The sequence below is a fragment of the Heliconius melpomene genome, chromosome 17, assembly GCF_056956725.1.
Source record: "Heliconius melpomene rosina isolate 202511_hmr_F chromosome 17, ASM5695672v1, whole genome shotgun sequence".
NCBI lineage: Eukaryota > Metazoa > Arthropoda > Insecta > Lepidoptera > Nymphalidae > Heliconius > Heliconius melpomene.
The window spans coordinates 9,394,994-9,408,914 of NC_140405.1; the positions used below are offsets into that span (position 1 = coordinate 9,394,994).

The following is a 13,921-nucleotide window of genomic DNA, read 5'->3' on the forward strand; positions in this document are numbered from 1 at the left end:
CACTAGGCTCTCCCTCTGCCTACCCTGCTACATGCTAAATACAGCAAGCAGAAAAATAAAATAAATATTCGACGACATCGATGCATAACCTACCGAATAAATAATTTATAAGTGGGAAAAGTTTATTTGAAATCTATTGCTATCTTATAAAATACAGGGTTATTGGTTATTTAAGCATTTCCCAATGGGGAAGGAAATGAGGTATTTTGACTAATTTAATCTAAACTTTAGTATCATAGTTAAGAAACACCAATATTTTAACTTTAAAAATTAAATTTAAATTATGAAATATTTCTATTATTAATGTTATTAGAAAATATAACAATAGATCGTTATTGTTCAAGTTTAGCACAAGTTGTAGTACAAACCAGTAATGGTTGGGTAAAATGAATGATGCTGCTCGTAACCCGAGATATACAGTCGACAATCGGGACAAATTGCACAACGCACTTAGGTACTAGAGTGCCAGCCGCCAGTGCCAGAGAATTGGATGGGATTACACGTAAAAGGCATAGCCAAGAAGCTATTTCTTTTGCCATTAATTGTACCTTTTCGATTGCCTATAAATACAAAAAATCTATACTCGTAGTTGTATTGATCCTTTTGTTAATTTATAAAGTAAGTTAGTTTCGTTTTTTTTTTATTTTATTTATTGGTACAAACACCCGATATTTTCAGAACATGATGAGGCGTTTGTGGTGCAGGGGCACAAAGGGGGGTCAGATTGTGTTCGATCCCCACAAGAGGGAAGGGAGATTAAATATTTTTTTATTTCTTAGCTCTGATAACGAGGCACAGCTGCTGTAGTTTGTTGAGGTCCGCCACTAAATAGGCAATGTCAACGGATTTCGGCAGAAGTTGGGGATCGGAAGTATTTTAATGGGAACGGAGTGTCTTAGCACTAAAACCCAGACCAAAGGTTTAAATCCAAAGCCAAAATTTTTTTGTTTTCCTTCTCTGGTAAACCAAACGCGGCGGTAAGTTCCACCAAACTAAGGCCAAACAAATAATATTATCAAAGCAATTTTAAAACTAATGTAGCAATTAAGCAAAATTATTTAATTAAATAAATAAGGTAATTCCCTTTTGGTTTCATTAGAAACTTAAAAGAAAAAAAACGAAATTATTATCACAAAAAATTTGTACATTTTACATGTGTGTACGAAGTTTATGTAAAGCGTAAGCGCATTGCTTAATTAAGTTGTTACTACAAAAAAATGCTAATTTAATTACATACAAGTTTGATTTTCCTTAAAAGTAATGTAAATTATTTTACTCATATTTGTGTTGTTATTTAAATAATGAATAATATAGATTAGTCATTATTTATTTTATAAAAAGAATAGAGTCACTGAAATTTTATTTTAACTTTCCATTTTCTCCTCATGGATAAATTATGGCATGCCATATGACAGAGCATTACACTGTGCTATATTCGACAGATCAAACAAATGCGTTTTTTAATATCATGTACATCCTGCCAGACGTCCAGAAATATTAGACTAGGATTTAGAAGTAGGAAGTAGAATGATAAAAAAAATCTATTCCATTTCACTTTTTGCACATTCTAGAGTCTTATTTAAGTAAAACTTAACGCTGCTCAACCTATGCCTTAGTAGACAGATCGGCACAAAAAAATACATACTATATTTTTGTAATATAGTTCAGAATTGACATACAGACAGATGGACAGATTGCAAACTGAGACCCTCCAATATTAAAACTTCGACATATTTAACTGAGATCGAAATATTATAATATTTACTAATATCGAAAATCTCATACAAAAACTTGTTCAAATTGTAACAAGTTTCACAAACAGGAAAATAATAAAATAATCTGAATATACACAATTGAAATCCTTTAGATAAGTAATTAAATATACTTAACATTTCTAAAAAGTAGAATATGTGTGCGAATCAACATTACGGTTAATCTTATCAGCTATTAGTAAGAAGACTGGAATGCAATTTAAATAAAACTTTATTATTCATGAATTACAGTCGCTTTTTAATTAACTCATTTAAAAACATACCTCTTTGTAGCGCTGCCTCATAGCGGGACTAGGGGTATTCCCTGCATCTTTAATGTACTATATTTGAATGTTTATACATGGATCGATTACATTGCCTTACACTGTTAGTACTTAGACAAAAAACTTCTTATTAAAGCATCAATGTAATAAAAAGATAAAAAATCCGTATCCGTAATGTAAGTGCGTTTCTCTTTGAAACAAAATAATATGGTAGTTGGGAGGTAAAAGTCTCATATAAAGGCTGTATCTCTTACAGTTCCATACATTCCTGTTACAATCATGAAGGCGTGTGTAGTCCTTGCTTTGTTCCTGGTGGTGGCTTTTGTGGCAGTTGCCCAAAGCTCCGAGGCCAATGAAGATGTACCTAGTAAGTAAAATTTTGTTAACTTTATTTTTTCACTATCACTCTTTTCCCGTATTTAGCAGAGTTCCCGTATTTAGAGTTACAGAGAAGACCTAGCGTCAAGACACTCCGTTCTCCGCTTTGCATTTGAATTCGAAGCATTGATTGATAGAACTCGAGGAATAATAATTATTATATATTAATCTCTTCGCACTGGCTGGCAAGCAGCTCCGCGTTGAATTCCACCAATCAACACACAATGCCTCGAAAATTCGACAGAAAGTAGAGAACGGAGAGTCTTAACACTATCATCTCTCTGCCTACCCTGTTACATGCGGAAAACAGCGCGAAGCTCCAAAAAATATAAGCTTTAAAATGTCACATTACTAACATCAATATCTATATGCATATATTAAAATGATACCCAATGTTATTTCGTTACAGAAATTCACAATTTGCTGAAACGGCAAATTAAGCCGATTGGCTCGATGTACCCTCGTTGTGCGCTCTGGGAATGCAATTCCAACTGCATACGACGCGGGTTTAAAGGCGGTTACTGTGCCTTCACTGGATGCCAATGCTACTGAATATATTAAATATTGTATTTATATGAGAATTAGTATTAAATTGCCTATTTAGTGTATAAGAATAAATATTTATTTTATGGTAATTTATTTCTTTAATTTGTTTAGCCCCTGCTGTAAAAATATATTTAATAAAATATTATTCTTTTTATATTTATAACTACGGTCAACCATAAAATAGCATGTCACATAAAAAGTATATGAAACTTAAAGTAAATAAATTAAAATATTTACTACTAACAAAAACCATGGAATCCCCAAATTAACGATTTGCATATGAAAAATTTTAACACTAACCATTTTAAAGTTCAATAGTAATTAATTCAGATATGAGGGCTATGATTGTAAGAACATTTCTATTGTTTTTTTTTAATGCCGTTTCACGTTTAATGAAAAGAGTTTTTAAGTTTTGAGTTATTGAGTAAACTTGACAATTTTCCTGTACATTTCACAGAAATTTTGGACGTCACGTGACGTCAAATGAATTATTCAAGCATAATATACTAAACTGAATCTATGATAAGTCTCTACATATTACAACATCTTAGAAGTCCATTCTCTAATATTTTTTTTAGTTTCACACTTAAAAGTAATATTTGTTTATAAAACTTATAAAAATTTTACATAGCTGAATTTGAACTCACGCCTTTTGCGCTCTCAAGCTACGTCGAAATCCTAATGTGCTTACCACAACTTACATTACCTGCATAAAATATGTTGTCAGCATCTGTGTGGGGAGATTTTTACATATTTCCTTTATCTAAAGCAATTATTATGAAATTGTGAAATGAAAATATCTTAATACAAGGTCCCCAAGTTCCTTCTGCCCACCCCACTATGCGCAAGACAAAGCAGCAGCTAGAAATAAGAACGAAAATAAATTAATGTAATAATAAAGATAGTACCTAAAATAGGTACATACTTTACACAAATGCTGACTGATAAATAAAAAAAAATAAAAGCTTTGACCTTGTAGTGATTTAAGCTCTGGAGTGATGTCTTAATTTTTTTACGTGTTTATTAGTTTTTTAGGATGTATATTTGTTCTCTGACCAACGAAGCCATGCTCTCATCGGGTCACTTCAAAATTCTTATATTGTTGCTAGCATCTCTGACAAAGTAATTTTTAAAGACGTTCATTGTATATTTTTATGGCAGTCGATAATAAGAAAAATTGGCTTTATTTACTAATATTTTAGGTAACGTTTGGTGCCCATTTATCCATTTTGGTAAACGTTTAGAATTTTATTGGTTGTAAAACAAGTACGTTTTTGGGCGGCATTTAATAATATTTAAACACAGAGCAAAAAGAAATATCCTGCTGCAGAAAAAACAAGTCATATATTTTAATTTTTCGGCAAAAGTAATACTGAGGCCAATGAGATAAACGAGACAGGTTGTGGGATCGATTCCCACAGTAGGATATAAAATATTAAATATTTTCATTTACTCACTCTGATAACGATGCAGAGCGAGGCATTGAGCTCCGCCACGCACTACTTATACCTCGAGAATTCGGCAGAAGTTGGGGAACGAAAATGCCTTAATGGGAACAAAGTGTCTTAACACTAGGTTCCCAAGTTCCCTCTGCCAAGCTAAAAAAATATTAAAACATAAATATTATAATCTGAAGAGATTTATCATAAACTAGTGGATCCGAACTACGTCCGCTTGAACTATACGAATAAATTAAATATATTTATGAAATTATTTTCAGTTTTCAATAGAGAGATGCGTTAAGCAAACTCATTTTGGGTGACGTTTTCTAACAACAAACTTTGCAAATCGTTGCTTAGCAACGGTCGTTAGCGACGGTTGTTATTAACATGGCGGAATAAATTGCATGTCAAATATAAGTATCCTATGTTCATCCCGAGACCCTCAAGTATCTCTATATGAGTATTTTATCACAATTAAATTAGCGGTTTGACAGACAGACAGACAGACAGACTGAATTTACTTTCGAATTTATAATATAGGTATGGATTGAGTTGAGTACATACTTGAACAAATTTGTTCGTCATATAAGTCAAAAATTTCTGTGAAATGTACAGGAAAATTGTCAAGTTTACTCAAGATACACAGACACTTACAATTTCTAGTTAATGCAATATCTAAACAATAACAAAGCGATAATCTTATCTATGATTAAATATTACACTTTGCAATACAAACCCTGTACTCCACAAATATTATTTTTATTTTCTTTTTCCATATTATTTGATTTATTTGTAAAGGCCGCCATGGCGCAGGGGCACAAAGGTGTGACTATTATGCGACAGTTGTGAGTTCGATCCCACTCGAGAGAAAGAATTATTATTTTTTAATATTTTAATTAAGGCAAAAGCCCCGTGTTGAGTACCGCCACTTAACACGCGAAAACTGGGGAACGGAGTGTTTTAACATTAGGTTCCCTCTGCCTACCCTGCTGAGTCCGGGATACAGCATGAAGCTGATTATTTAGTTGAATTAACTGCTACTCATTTTTTTTCCTTTATTTTATGGTAGACGAGTCAACCTCGGGTAACTCCCTTTTTACCAGATATGAATTAAGTAAAAAGCGAATGTGCCGGCGAGCTTACGCTTAAATGTGCAATAATTAATTTGAGACGTATCCATTGATTGCCAACTAAGAAAACGGCAGCTTTTTCCCCGCCATTGATGACGTATATGTCTATCAGACCGGTTTGAGTTTTAATTTGTAAAATTAGCAAAAGAACGTTCTTCTTTTATTCTTATTTTACTATATTATTATAGAGTCAATTAATAACTCAGCAGCCCGGTCTGTGAGACCGGCGTCACCTAAGATGTAAGTCAAATTAACGTAACCAATAGCGGGGATAAACTAGCAATGTATGCATTCATTAAAATGTTATCAAAGTAATAAATAATTGCAATTAAAAGTATTTATAAGGAACTGCATATATAAGTTGATCACTAGCAGCTGCTTTATACAATCATGAAGTCGTGTGTACTCCTCGCGTTGTTCCTCGTGCTGGCTATGGCCGCTACAGCATATTGCTACGAACCTGAAGAAACTCCTAGTAAGTACCAACTTTTTTTATTAATATTAAATTATTTCGTGATCTTCTTCTCGTGAGCTTTAGGTAAAGCTAAGTTTTACTTTTGTATTCATTCCATAAAGTTTCTTAATGTAAAATTATTTATAACTCTGGTAGCCTCCAGCACTCGCAAATAGACACTGATTATTTACAATCATGAGATTCAATTGATATATACTTTTTTTATTTTATGTACTACGAGACAGTATTTCATTATTAGGCAAAAGCAAGAAAACCAGTTAATTATCATTCTCTTCATTCCCTTTTTCCACTTATGACATTGTGTGTTGAGCATTATGACCTCAAGACCGTAACTGTAGAGTTTTTTTTCGAAAGGGCTAAGTACTGTACAGTAGAAGTATCTCTTGATTTCTGTATACCAACAAACTACAATTATCATGTGTATAATGTGACACTTCCCAAGTATACCATACATAATAACGTTTTTAGGGTTCCGTACTTTTAAGGGAAAAAAGGAACCCTTAGATTCAGATTAAGATCAGTTTGTTATTAGTCTTTCTGTCTCTCAAGAGCCTTTGTCTCAGGAACGCTTGGAGACATCGAGTGGAAATTTAGTGTTGAAACACTCCGCCCCCACTAAGACACTTCAGTTCTCCATTTTTCGTCAAATTCTTGAAAACATTGCGTGTTAACAGGCCGCGCTTTGCATTACCGGACCAGAACGAGGAAATGAAAATATGTTGTTCCCCATAACTGGACTCATAATAAAATTATTACTCAAACACTTTTAATTATTAACTCAAATTATTACTCAGACATTTGTTTTTGGTATTTCTGACTAACAACGTTACTTACTTGCTTTAGGTTTCCACAATCTAATGAAACGGCAAATTAGATCCGGATGCACTCTTTGGGAGTGCGCTTCCAACTGCAGAAGACGAGGCTTCAGTGGTGGCTACTGTGCTTTCACAGGATGTTCCTGCTATTAACATATAGTTATACTCCAGCTAATATTTATAAATATAAGAGAAAAAATTGATATATTATAATTATTTTTGTTTCCTATTTAGTTACGAAGATTTAATAAATATAATATATTGTAATAACTTTTGATTATTTTTATATGACTACCCAGCTCCCACATTTTTGTGTGCACAAAGAAATCCAATTAAGATCACATATCGAAATATCGAAATTTACTTTAAGTAATATAGCGTCTAGTTATTTTGATGTAATACGGATAATTTTATATTAATTATAAATTAAATTAAAATCAGCTTCACGCTGTATCCCGCACACAGCAGGGTAGGCAGAGATAACCTAGTGTTAAGACACTCCGGTCCCCACTTTCTGTCGAAATCAGGAGGCATTGCATGTTGAGTGACAGAACTCAACGCTTTGCCTCGACACTAGAGCGAAAAAAGGGAAATATAAATTTAAATAAATATTTCATCTCCTCGAGTGGGGATCGAACCCACAACCAGTCGGTTTTACAGTCACACTCTGTGCATCTGGGCCACGACTCGCTGCAATTGATCGCTGTCAGTATATAATAGATTAATTAGAAAATACATAATATAATTATGACTAAATAAACAATCTTTACTGACGTGACGGGAAGTAACCCGCGAGCTTCTCCTTACTAAGTATTTACAGCATGAAGCTTATTATTTAATTGAATTAACTGCTACTCATATTTTTTCCTTTATTTTATGGTGGACGAGTCATCCTCGGGTAACTCTCTTTTTACCCGATATGAACTAAGTAAAAAGCGAGTGTACCGGAAAGCTTACGCCTAAATGTGCAATAATTAATTTGATACGTATCCATTGATTGCCAACTAAGAAAACGGCAGCTTTTTCCCCCGCCATTGATGACTTGTATGTGGCGTGTGGTATATCAGACCGGTTTTAGTTTTAATTTGTAAAATTAGCAAAGGTACGTTCTTCTTTTATTTTTATTTTGCTATATTATTATACAGTCTATTAATAAACCGGCAGCCCGGTCTGTGAGACCGGCGTCACCAAAGATGTAAGTCAAATTAACGTCACCAATGGCGGGGATAAAACTAGCAATGTATACATTCATTTAAACGTTATCAAAGTAATAAATAATTGCAATTAAAAGTATTTATAAGGAACTGCATATATAAGTGTATCACTAGCAGCTGATGATTGTATAAATCATGAAGACGTGTGTACTCCTCGCGTTGTTCCTCGTGCTGGCTTTGGCCGCTATAGCACATTGCTACGAGCCTGAAGAAACTCCTAGTAAGTACCAACTTTTTTCATTAATATTAAATTATTTCGTGATCTGCTTCTCGTGAGCTTTAGGTAAAGCTAAGTTTTACTTTTGTATTCAATCCATAAAGTTTATAATGTTAAATTATTTACAACTCTGGTAGCCTCTACCACTCGCAAATAGACACTGATTATTTACAATCATGAGATTCAATTGATATATACTTGTTTTATTTTTATGTACTACGGGACAGTATTTCATTATCAGGGAAAAGCAAGAAAACCAGTTAATTATCATTCTCTTCATTCCCTTTTTCCACTCGTGGCTTTGTGTGTTGAGTATCATGACCTCAAGACCGTAACTGTAGAGTTTTTTTTTCGAAAGGGCTAAGTACTGTACAGTAGAAATATCTCTTAATTTCTGTATACCAATAAACTACAATTATCATGCGTAGGATGTGACATTTCGCAAATATACCATATATAATAACGTTTTTAGGGTTCCGTACTTTTAAAGAAAAAAAGGAACCCTTAAAAGATCACTTTGTCCGTCTGTCTGTCTCTCAAGAGTCTTTAAACGCTTGGAGATATCGAGTTGAAATTTAGTATTAAAACACTCCGTTCCCATTAAGACACTTTAGTTCGCCACTTTTCGTCAAATTCTTAAAAATATTGCGTGTTAACAGGCGGAATTTAACTTTACTAACACCGTTACTTGCTTTAGGTTTCCACAATCTAATGAAACGGCAAACTGGATCTGGATGCATTCTTTGGGAGTGTATTTCCAACTGCAGAAGACGAGGCTTCAGTGCTGGCTACTGTGCTATCATAGGATGTTCCTGCTATTAACATATAATTATACTCCATATATATGTATATAACATATATATATATATATATATATGATATTATTACTCAGCTAGTATTTATAAATGTAAAAGAAAATTTGATATATTATAATTATTTTTTGTTTCCTATTTAGTTAAGAAGATTTAATAAATATAATGTATTGTAATAACTTTTGATTATTTTTATATGACAACCCAGCTCCCACATTTTTGTGTGCACAAAGAAATCTAATTAAGATCACATCGCAATTTACCATTTCAACCTACAAATATAGAAATTTACTTTAAGTAATATAGCGTCTAGTTCTTTTGATGTAATACGGATAATTTTATATTAATTATAAATTAAATCAAAATCAGCTTCACGCTGTATCCCGCACACACCAGGGTAGGCAGAAATAACCTAGTGGTAAGACATTCCGTTCCCCACTTTCTGCCGAATTCAGGAGGCATTGCATGTTGAGTGACAGAACTCAACGCCGCGCTTTGCCTCGACACCGGAGCGAAGAAAGGGAAATATAAATTTAAATAAATATTTCATCTCCTCAAGAGGGGATCGAACCCACAACCAGTCGGTTTTACAGTCACACTCTGTGCAATTGATCGCTGTCAGTATATAATAGATAAATTAGAATATACATAATATCATTATGATTAAATAAACAATCTGTACTGACGTGACGGGAAGTAACCCGCGACCTCCTCCTTAGTAAGTATGTATATCTTGATAACCTCTGATAAAAATGAGAATCTTGTTGTACTTACTTTGAATTATATCTATTATATTTGCTAGCGACCCGCTCGTGGCTTCACCTACTTCATCTACACAAATATTTATTAATAACTTTATAATGTAAGAAAAATATCAATACAATGAAACGTACAATTTCAGCGAATTCTATAAAAAAGTTTTTTTACAGAAACGTTGACGAACAAAAATTAATGAACCGATTAATCTTTCAATCTAATGTTTCTGATATTAGCATGCAAAGACAAACAAACAAAAATTTTAATTATTTTGTGTTCTATTACATTAATAAACTGGTAACGAGACAACGCGTGGCGTAAAGTCCTGCCACTCAAGACGCAATGCCTGCATAATTATGCGAAAAGTGGGGAACGAAGTGTCTTAACACTATGTTCCCATGTTCCCTAAATGTTTCCATGTTCCCTAAATGTTCCCATGTTCCCTAATCATGACAGCTAAACTCACATGTATATATATATACAAGTTCTTGTAGGCTTTGGGCAATTAAACCAAGTCTTGCTATAAATGATCCACCTACCCATAGTCCAAGATATATAGTCAACAATTGGGACAAATTGCAGGACGCACTTACTTTACCCAACCTTTCACCAAAGCCTTTTCTTGAAAGATATGGATAGACCTTTTGTTTGGTTCAAATACGGCATAGATGTTGCGTTAATTTATTAACATAGTTATTTATTTATAAAGCCGGGTGGACAGAGGGAACCTATTATTAAGACAGTTTGTTCCTCTCGTTCTATTCAAATTTTCAAAACATTTCGTGTTACCTAGAATGAACCTACGACCATTGCTTAGCCAAAGTAGCGAAAAGCCAAACGTTATTCCGCCGCATCAAAATAGCCTGCGTAGTAATTATTTTGGGTTAATTATAATACACTTATAATTTAACGCAAAAACTTAGTCGGTATTAAAGTCAATGACCTTCTATGACTCAATATTAGTTTTTAAGACGATGCAATAAAAGGGGAATCCTTGGTCAGAGAATACAATTATTCAGGGAAATAATTAATTTATAATCGTTCTTGCCCAGCAGTATAACATCTGACTGGAATCGGTACTGTTGGGAAGTCGATTCTCACTTGAGGGTAAGAATTATTACTATATATGGTATACACTACAAGAAGTTCCGTTGTTTCCATAATCAACACACAAGGTGTCCAAATTTGAGAGGAAAAAGAGGTGTATCTTAATATTAGGTTCCCTCAACCTACCCTACTATATGCGGCTCACAGCGAGAAGCTTATAAAAAATGTAAAAAATCTAGACAATTAAAAGAAACAATTTAATGATTACCTATTATAATATACTAAACATTAATACTTGTACTAAATGCGACAGAATGTTGATTAGATTCCCACTAGAGGAAGTGCAAAATTTAATGTTATTTTCATTGCCTCGCTGGGATAACGAGGCAAACTGCGGTGTTTAGTTCTGCCACTCAACGCACAATGTCGCTTGAATTCAGCGAAGTCCTAATGAAAACGGAGAGTTTTAACACTAAATTCCCCGGTTCCCTCCTGCTACGTACAGGATACAGTGTGAATTTAAAAAATAACAAAACATTACACCTACGTGCAATACCGAATAAACAGTCTACTAAGTTGCAATAGGTTCCTTGTTCCTTGTTCTGGGAATTTTATTTATTTAAACAACATTCAATTGAAGTGATAAATAAGACTTCAAAGAAATTTTATTTTAAGCTTAACACACAACAAAGACTTGCGACATGGTTTAGGAGAAATTGTAATATGGTCAATAAAAAAAACAATACAGTCATTCGACTGCCTCCTCCTTTTCTTAGGGAAGTCGGTTAAAAAATAGACGCTCATATTACAAATGCTGATAAGAAATATGCCGCTTGGTAATTTGTCATTATGTAATGTAGGCTTAAAGACATCGTCATGGCGCAGCAACACTGCGTCTGACTGTAAACTTCGCGATTGGAGGTTCGATTCTCACGGCGGATTTTTTTTATTGTTTTCTTTAATCTGATAACAAAACTAAACTAACAATAAAATGAAGTAAGTGGAGAAAGGAGTATGTTGTTAACACGGGGTTCCCTGTCTACCCTGCTAAATGCGGTATATACTAAGTAAGAATTTATTTTATTTATTCTTAATATAATATATAATATCCTGATTCAATTCCTCTCGAATTCGGCAGAAAGTGGGGAACGGAGTGTCTTAACACTAGGTTCCCTCTGCCTACCCCGTGAAGCTAATTTATTTATTTATTCATTTATTTTTATTTATAATATCCTATGCGAAATTTTAGAGTTTATACTATTATTGCATTGGTTAGAGTAAACATGAACTACCTAAATCGAGCACGAGAACTAGACTCCGCAAAAGTGGGATGTAGGTAAACAATAACATTTCATCTTTAATCTTATCACAGAAGTAATTCTAACACATTTGTAACAAAACAAAGGCGACATTCACAAACGACTTTAAGCTCTGCACCGGGAACGTTACAGTCCCTATTTGTTTAACGCGGATATAAATTTATCACTTGCAATTCTGTGCTAGCGAAATTGACTCCGGGTATTCCTCTTGCGTCCAATATTTACTCGTCTTGCGACTCTCTAATATGTGATTTTAACAAACACTAACTAAACGTACATTGCTGTTTTCCTATTTCTTGTGCCAATATTTTTTTTAAAGTAAACCGCAATGGATAGTTCGTGCGACGATGCCATTGCTCTTATACTTTCTCTAGTAGCCTTAAATTATGAATACTGCATGCATGCTGGTATAAGGAATGTATAAATACGTAGCTCGGTTCAATCATTTCACAGTGAAATTGTGTAATTCAATCGTGAAGATGTATTTGGTTCTGGGTATCTTGATGATTCTAATTGCACAAAGTGACTCTACCAGTTCGTATTAATATAGTATTATACTCTGAATATACTCGTATATTTGACTAATATTATAAAATACATAACGTGACTGTAAATGCAATTTGTGGGTCCCCACTGTCGAGGCGAAGCGCGGCGTAGAGTTCTATCACTCAACAAACAACACGTCCGAAATTCTTCGGAAAATGGAGAACGGAGTGTCTTAACATTAGGCTGGGATTCAGCAAGAAGCTGAAAAAGAATGATTTAGTAAAACATCGTATTAATTAAATTACTAGACTAAATAAATACCCAAAAAGCAATACCTATATACGTTTTATCTGGCTTCCTCTAAAAGTTATAAATATACCCACCCTTATTTACAGATATCTACAATAATATGGAAAAGAGATTAGTAACTAAAGCCACAATAAATGTGAAACCTCCTCCTGGCTGTGTATTCTATGAATGCATTGCTTCGTGCAAACAGAGAGGGTACAAAAGAGGTGGATACTGTACTATGACTGGATGCCAATGTCGATGATAACACTCGTCTGAAGTAAAGATACAATGGAAGATAATTAAAGGAATAAAGAAGCGAGTTCTCTGAAGAATTGTAATTATTGATTAATAAAATGATTATTAAGCTTAAAATAAAATTATAAGCTTTAAAGCTTATAATAAAATTTTAAGCTATACATAGATATGCATATGTTATACACAAATCTATATATCTATATATATATAATAAAACTGTAAGGGGGGTAAAATCTGTACATTGAATATAAACTAAAAAAAACCTTTCCGGGGGACTTTATACAAGTAATAGAAGAGAAAAATATAATTTTTGGAATTCTTGTCTGTCTGTCTGTTGTGACTCTTTAACGCAAAAACTACTGGACGGATTTAAATGAAACTTCTTTTGTCGCATAGCCATTAGTCTTCGCCTACATATAGGCTATAATTTATTTTGATAGCCCGAATACCTGAAGTGAAACCCTAGCAGCCCGCCTAATCTATAAGAGATATCAATACAACGCTTTAGGAAAAGTTATTCAGCGTGATGAGCATTTTCTGTTGAAATAAAAAAAAATTGGATCCTACTTTAAAAAATTGCCAGAAAAGATATAAAAACAACACTTTTCTACATTCCCATACAAAAGATCCGTATTAATACTTAAAAGTCAATTTGGACTTTAATACCGTACTATAAAGTTTAAATGTTAGTCGCTGGATTCCG

At 33.5% G+C, this 13,921-nt stretch overlaps 3 protein-coding genes across 3 annotated transcripts; all 3 read left to right on the plus strand.

The window, feature by feature from the left end:
- Window positions 1-2,243: 2,243 nt before the first annotated feature.
- LOC146530198 (defense protein 6-like) lies at window positions 2,244-3,048 on the plus strand. The gene is made up of 2 exons (XM_085200731.1): window positions 2,244-2,402; window positions 2,823-3,048. Exons 1-2 carry the CDS (start codon window positions 2,315-2,317, stop codon window positions 2,963-2,965), a joined length of 231 nt encoding a protein of 76 aa, XP_085056857.1. The 5' UTR covers window positions 2,244-2,314; the 3' UTR covers window positions 2,966-3,048.
- A 2,798-nt stretch (window positions 3,049-5,846) lies between these two features.
- On the plus strand, window positions 5,847-7,091 carry LOC146530199 (uncharacterized). Its single transcript, XM_085201189.1, has 2 exons — window positions 5,847-6,006; window positions 6,850-7,091. The coding sequence occupies exons 1-2, from the start codon at window positions 5,922-5,924 to the stop codon at window positions 6,972-6,974; spliced, it is 210 nt and encodes a 69-aa protein (XP_085057315.1). The 5' UTR covers window positions 5,847-5,921; the 3' UTR covers window positions 6,975-7,091.
- Window positions 7,092-7,904: 813 nt separating this feature from the next.
- Window positions 7,905-9,124, plus strand: LOC146530200 (gallerimycin-like). The gene is made up of 2 exons (XM_085201190.1): window positions 7,905-8,255; window positions 8,950-9,124. The coding sequence occupies exons 1-2, from the start codon at window positions 8,171-8,173 to the stop codon at window positions 9,072-9,074; spliced, it is 210 nt and encodes a 69-aa protein (XP_085057316.1). The 5' UTR covers window positions 7,905-8,170; the 3' UTR covers window positions 9,075-9,124.
- The last annotated feature ends 4,797 nt before the right edge of the window (window positions 9,125-13,921 follow it).

Bases quoted from the DNA above. Each gene is read 5' to 3' on its own strand.
- LOC146530200 (XM_085201190.1), top strand. From the start codon at position 8,171: ATGAAGACGTGTGTACTCCTCGCGTTGTTCCTCGTGCTGGCTTTGGCC. The intron at 8,256-8,949 runs GTAAGTACCAAC...TACTTGCTTTAG, and splicing joins CGAGCCTGAAGAAACTCCTA to GTTTCCACAATCTAATGAAA.
- LOC146530199 (XM_085201189.1), top strand. From the start codon at position 5,922: ATGAAGTCGTGTGTACTCCTCGCGTTGTTCCTCGTGCTGGCTATGGCC. The intron at 6,007-6,849 runs GTAAGTACCAAC...TACTTGCTTTAG, and splicing joins CGAACCTGAAGAAACTCCTA to GTTTCCACAATCTAATGAAA.
- LOC146530198 (XM_085200731.1), top strand. From the start codon at position 2,315: ATGAAGGCGTGTGTAGTCCTTGCTTTGTTCCTGGTGGTGGCTTTTGTG. The intron at 2,403-2,822 runs GTAAGTAAAATT...ATTTCGTTACAG, and splicing joins GGCCAATGAAGATGTACCTA to AAATTCACAATTTGCTGAAA.